The sequence below is a fragment of the Rana temporaria genome, chromosome 4 (assembly GCF_905171775.1).
Source record: "Rana temporaria chromosome 4, aRanTem1.1, whole genome shotgun sequence".
NCBI lineage: Eukaryota > Metazoa > Chordata > Amphibia > Anura > Ranidae > Rana > Rana temporaria.
The window spans coordinates 461,114,201-461,120,596 of NC_053492.1; the positions used below are offsets into that span (position 1 = coordinate 461,114,201).

The window sequence follows — 6,396 nt, forward strand, 5'->3', positions numbered from 1 at the left end:
ACGGACCCCTCATCCAGCACCATATAACGGACCCCTCATCCAGCACCATATAACAGACCCCTCATCCAGCACCATATAACAGACCCCTCATCCAGCACCATATAACGGACCCCTCATCCAGCACCATATAACGGACCCCTCACCCAGCACCATATAACGGACCCCTCACCCAGCGCCATATAACGGACCCCTCACCCAGCACCATATAACGGACCCCTCACCCAGCACCATATAACGGACCCCTCACCCAGCACCATATAACGGACCCAGCACCATATAACGACCCCTCACCCAGCATCATATAACGGACCCCTCATCCTGCGCCATAGAACAGACTCAGAAATTATACACTTTTTTTTTCCAGCTGGAATCCAGACAGTGAAGCCCGGGGGGGCATCAAGTTTCCGAAATTTCCACTTGAGCTGGTTCACATTATACCGTCTGAACCACTGTAAGAAAGACATTAGTGCGAGAGGCAGCTGCTGCAGAAGCTCATTAAAAAGTGCCTGCAGTCTGAGAAACACAAGACCAAAACTGACCATACACTATACAATCTGATTGTACAATCTCCTTAAGATCCACCATCAACTATGCAGTATAAGGGCCGGCCTGACTGGATACCAATTGAATGGCTTGTGTAGGTTTGTTACTTATATTACATAGTTTTGGTAAATCTAAGGGAGATTTTACAATGTGATTGTATAGTCTGTGGCCACCATACACATTGTAATCTGACTAATCTACCCAATTAATCTCTATCCAATTAGGCAGGCCTTGTATGATATATAGCTGATGGTAGATCCAACGATCACCCTACAAGTTACAATCAACTTTAGATTTAACAAAACTATGTATAATGAGGATCTACCTAAACTATCCAATCAGTCTGCATCCAATTATAGCAGACCTTGCACTACACAGCTGTTGGTAGATCTAAAGGAAGATTGTAACGTGTGTGGCCAGCTGAAGATCCAGCTGCCTGATTCCATACAATTTAAATTGTTTATATTAGTCCTTATAATTGTTATAAACCAGTGAGCTGCTCTGAACGCATGGCTGCTGGAGTGCACTGTGCGATTGCAGTGTTTACTTTTTTTTTTTTAAACAGAACTTTATTGAAATGTTACAAGTGACAATTCAATAGGGTTCTATGAACCCCGGCGTGGTTGCGATATGCTGGTTCACTTGGCAGCCAACGCAGCGGGGTGAACCGACACCATAGTGTAGAGTCACCTTTTAGGCTAGGTTCACCCTTCAGCTTCTGCCTCCTGAAACGTTTTTTTTGGGTGCGTTTGTACACAAGGTTTTTGGACGTTAAGTATTTTTGTTTTAACCAATGCGAAGCTAGTCAGTAGAAGGTAGTCCCATTGACGTCTATAGGAAGGAATCAAAAACACACAACTCTGTGCCAGAGAAGCTCATCTACCTTTTTATGAGAGGCAACCTTCAGGCGGAACGACGCTCAGGTGTGAAGGGCACCATGGAGTACAATGAAGACTCTTCTTGATGTTGAGCGTTGAAGCGTTAAGACACACTTCAGACCTCAATACCAACCTCATGTCTTAAACGCCTACCTCCCCGCGTCTTAAACCCCCACCGCCTCAGGTCCTGAACCTCCACTATCTCATGCCCTACCACCTCAGGTCCTGAACCCCCACCACCTCATGCCCTACCACCTCAGGTCCTATGCCCTACCACCTCAGGTCCTGAACCCCCACCACCTCATGCCCTATCAACTTAGGTCCTGAACCCCCACGCCTCATGTCCTAAACCCCCATCGCCTCAGGTCCTTAACTGCCACTGACTCATGCCCTACCACCTCAGGTCCTGAACCCCCACCACCTCATGCTCTACCACCTCAGGTCCTGAACCCCCACATGTCATGCCCTACCACCTCATGCCCTAAACCCCCATCACCTCAGGTCCTAAACTGCCACTGACTCATGCCCTACCACCTCAGGTCCTGAACCCCCATCGCCTCAGGTCCTGAACTGCCACATGCCCTACCACCTCAGGTCCTAAACCCCCACCGCCTCACGCCCTGCCACCTCAGGTCCTGAACCCCCACATGCCCTACCAACTCAGGTCCTTAACCCCCACACCTCATGCCCTACCACCTCATGCCCTAAACCCCCATCGCCTCAGGTCCTGAACTGCCACTGACTCATGCCCTACCACCTTAAGGTCCTGAACCCCCACCGCTTCAGGTCCTGAACCCCCATCGCCTCAGGTCCTAAACTGCCTCATGCCCTACCACCTCAGGCCCTGAACCCCCACCGCCTCATGCCCTTCCACCTCAGGTCCTGAACTCCCACCGCCTCATGCCCTACCACCTCAGGTCCTGAACCCCCACCGCCTTATGCCCTTCCACCTCAGGTCCTGAACCCCCACCGCCTCAGGTCCTGAACCCCCACCGCCTCATGCCCTTCCACCTCAGGTCCTGAACCCCCACCGCCTCATGCCCTACCACCTCAGGTCCTGAACCCCCACCACCTCAGGGTTCTGAACCCCCACCACCTCAGTGTTCTGAACCCCCACCACCTCAGTGTTCTGGACACCTATGACCTCAACAAACACCGTCCCCCCCAAAAACATTTCCCATCACCCCTCCATTACAAAAAACAAGTCATATGAACCATGCAACCGTATCACCGTGATTTTTATTATCACTTACATCTGGAACATGACCTCATTGAGGAACACGCCGTCCACCAAAGCCACATATTCGTCCAGCAAGGTCCCTTTTCCTTTGACCAGAACTCCAAACGTCTTAATCTGCGGAAGAAGAGAAGCCGTTATTACCGACATAGCAGCACATGGATCCGTGAGCGCCCCCCACCTCCCCTCCAAGAACGACCAAGGCGAAAGAAAAAAAAGAGGACTGCTTACCCAGCTCACCAGAGGGCTGCTCATAAAATTCTCCAAGATGGGAGTAAAGATATTACTCTCCATTTTTTAAATAATAATAAAAAAAAACAACAATAAAAAAAAAAGAAAAATGATTGATACAATCCTACAAAGCGATCCTACGGCACGAAGCTCATCCAGCGTCCAGCATGCGGCAAAGCCATAGGATGGTCGATCAAAGCACGCGAGGAAGCGATAAATCCAAACCCAACATTGGAAGCACTTGTAGGGGAAAAAGGAAGGTCAGGGGTTCAAAGGCGGTCTCCCCCCTTGCGAAAGAAGAAGCCACATTGTAATGGTAGAGGTGCTGGATTCCCCCTCCCTCCGGTCTCTGCAGTGGAGCAGGACTAGGGTCTGCATGCAGTACTAGGAGGAGGCATCATCTGGAGGATGCAAAGGGGGAGGTATAGGAGGGGTGGAGGGGAGGCAGACAGTCCTCTCCAGTCTTCAGCAGATCTGGAAGGGAAGAGAAAAAAAAAAAAAAAGGGAAAATGTAGGCAAGCGCAGAGGAGACCCATCTACTGTAACCCTTCTAATGAGAAGAGCGCAGAGCCGTGACGCCTCCTCGCCCTCCTGGCTTCATTCTACAACCAGCCATGTGCAAATAAAAGAAAATTTGGGCAAATTTTGGCAATTTTTTTTTTTTTTTATTACAATGGATTATTTTTTTTTTTTTACGTCAGCCCCCTCCCTAATCCCTGCCAATGTCATTCCTCCTCCTTCCCGGCGTCCCTCGTGCCGTTACTTTCCATTATTGCGTCTCGTCGCAGAAAAGGGCGAATCGTGAGCTCAGACGCTTTTACAAAAAATTTAATTTGTAATAGAAGACGACCCCCCCCCTCCCAATTCAAGTCTGGCAGGGAGGATGTGTAAAAAATGAAGGAGGAGGGGAAGCGAGGACGATGCATGGAACTGGCAGACTGAACAATCTCAGTGTTGGGAGCCCTGAGCAGGAAAAAGCTTTTTTATATTCCCCTCCCCCACCTTAGCCATGATCCAGATCTGCACCTCGGCCTTCCTGCAGCACGTTAACCCATTCCCTGATGGCAACGACGTGCATTTCCTGGACGCAAATCGCTTTACCGGCTGCGTTGGAGAGACAAAGAGCTGTGATGGGAATAATAAAAAGAAATAAAGTGATAAATGATATTTTGGGCCAGTTCACACCGCATGCAGCCCAGTGCGTTTTTTTTTGCATCAAAAGCGCATGGAAAGTAGGTTATATGGTTTCCAATAACATAGTTCACACCAGTGCGTTTATTTTTCTGCATCAAAAGCGCATGGAAAGTAGGTTAAAATGGTTTTCAATAGCATAGTTAACACCAGTGCGTTCCAGTTACGAACGCACTCGAATCAAAAACGCACTGAAACGCACCAAAAATGCACTTGAATGCACACGTTTTTTATTAAGGGCCAGTTCTCACCACATGCAGTCCAGTGCGTTTTTTTTTTCTGCATCAAAAGCGCATGGAAAGTAGGTTATATGGTTTTCAATACCATAGTTAACACGAGTGCGTTCCAGTTACAAACACACTTAAATCAAAAACGCACTGAAACGCACCAAAAATGCACTTGAATGCACACGTTTTTATTAAGGGCCAGTTCTCACCACATGTAGTCCAGTGCGTTTTTTTTTCTGCATCAAAAGCGCATGGAAAGTAGGTTATATGGTTTTCAATAGCATAGTTCACACCAGTGCGTTTTTTTTTCTGCATCAAAAGCGCATAGAAAGTAGGTTATATTGTTTTCAATAGCATAGTTAACACCAGTGCGTTCCAGTTACGAACGCACTCGAATCAAAAACGCACTGAAACGCACTAAAAATGCACAAGTTTTTATTAAGGGCCAGTTCTCACCACATGCAGTCCAGTGCGTTTTTTTTTCTGCATCAAAAATGCATGGAAAGTCGGTTATATGGGGCCAGATTCACAGTTGAAATACGCCAGCGTATCTACTGATACTCCGGCGTATTTTAAAATTTGCCGCGTCGTAGCGTTGTTTTGAATCCTCAAAACAAGTTACGACGGCTTTAGGCTTCGATCCGACAGGCGTACGGCTTCGTACGCCTTCGGATCGTAGGTGTAATTCTCCGGCGCCCGCTGGCTGGAGTTCGCGTCGTTTTCCTGCGTCGGGTATGCAAATGAGATGTTCACGGCGATCCACGAAGGTACGCGCGTTCGTCGCATTCGCTTACGTCGTCGCTAGTCGGCTTTTCCCGTCGCAAAGTTACGAGTCCTCTTTAGGTGGTGTAAAATGACACCATCCATGTTAAAGTATGGCCGACGTTCCCGCGTCGAATTTTACATTTTTTTTTTGCGTAAGACGTCCGGGAATACGAAACGACGTAACGCACGTCGCCGTTCAAAAAATACGTCGGGGCGCCTTAATTTCGCGCAAAGCACGGCAGGAAATTTCCTAACGGAGCATGCGCAGAACGTTTGGCGCGGGAGCGCGCCTAATTTAAATGGTACACGCCCCATTTGAATTAGGCGGGTTCGCGCGGACGGCTTTACGCTACGCCGCCACAAGTTTACACGCAAGTGCTTTGTGAATCAAGCACTTACGCTGAAAACTTGCGGCGGTGTAACGTAAACGGGATACGTTACGCCGCCGTAAAAGTACATGAATCTGGCCTGTGGTTTTCAATGGCATAGTTCACACCAGTGCTTTCCATTTCCAGAAAAAAAAATTAGAACGTGCTGCATTTTTCCTGCACTGGACTGTACTGGAACGCTGTATAAACGCATCAAAAACGCAATGGAACGCACCTAAACGCACCAAAAAATGCACTGCAATGCACATGTTTTTATTAAGGGCCAGTTCACACCACATGCAGTCCAGTGCAGTTTTTCTGCATTTAAAACGCATGTAAAGTAGGTTATATGGTTTTCAATGGCATAGTTCACACCAGTGTGTTCCAGTTCCAGTGCAGTCCAGTTCCAGGGGGAAAAAAATAGAACATGGTGGGCTGGATTCAGGTAGATTTGCGCTTTTTTTACGGAGGCGCCCTGCGCCCCCGCAAATTTACTGCGCTGCCCTTGATTCACGGAGCAGTAGCTCCGTAAATTGCGTGGGCGCGCCGGCAAAATGCCCGGCGTAAGCGCGCGCAATTTAAATGATCCCCTAGGGGGCGGGAACCATTTAAATTAGGCGCGTTCCCGCGCCGATCGTAGAGCGCATGCTCCGTCGGGAAACTTTCCCGACGTGCATTGCGGCAAATGACGTCGCAAGGACGTCATTTGCTTCAAAGTGAACATGAATGGCGTCCAGCGCCATTCACAAATCACTTACGCAAGCTACGTAAATTTTAAATTTCGCGACGCGGGAACGACGGGTATACGTAACATCGGCTGCCCCTGCTAATAGCAGGGGCAGCCTTACGCGAAAACCGCCGTATGTAAACTACGTAAACTGCGTACGCAGGGCAATTTGCATACTATACGCTGAGCACAACGGGAACGCCACCTAGCGGACATCGCAAGAATGCAG

General features: G+C 48.6%; 1 protein-coding gene across 6 annotated transcripts in view; it reads right to left on the reverse strand.

Moving 5' to 3' along the window:
• The window catches only part of CCDC88A (coiled-coil domain containing 88A), a 317,092-nt gene extending 313,726 nt beyond the window's left edge, over window positions 1-3,366 (reverse strand). For 3 of the 6 annotated variants that reach the window (XM_040351667.1, XM_040351669.1, XM_040351665.1), the window contains exons 1-2: window positions 2,890-3,365; window positions 2,675-2,775 (exon numbers count right to left, since the gene is read on the reverse strand). In XM_040351667.1, coding sequence (XP_040207601.1) covers window positions 2,675-2,775; window positions 2,890-2,952 — 164 coding nt within the window. In that variant the 5' untranslated portion in view covers window positions 2,953-3,365. Of the gene's footprint in view, window positions 1-2,674; window positions 2,776-2,889 lie in introns of all 6 variants that reach the window. The other 3 variants (XM_040351671.1, XM_040351670.1, XM_040351668.1) reach the window with 3 other exon arrangements.
• Between the last annotated feature and the right edge of the window lie 3,030 nt (window positions 3,367-6,396).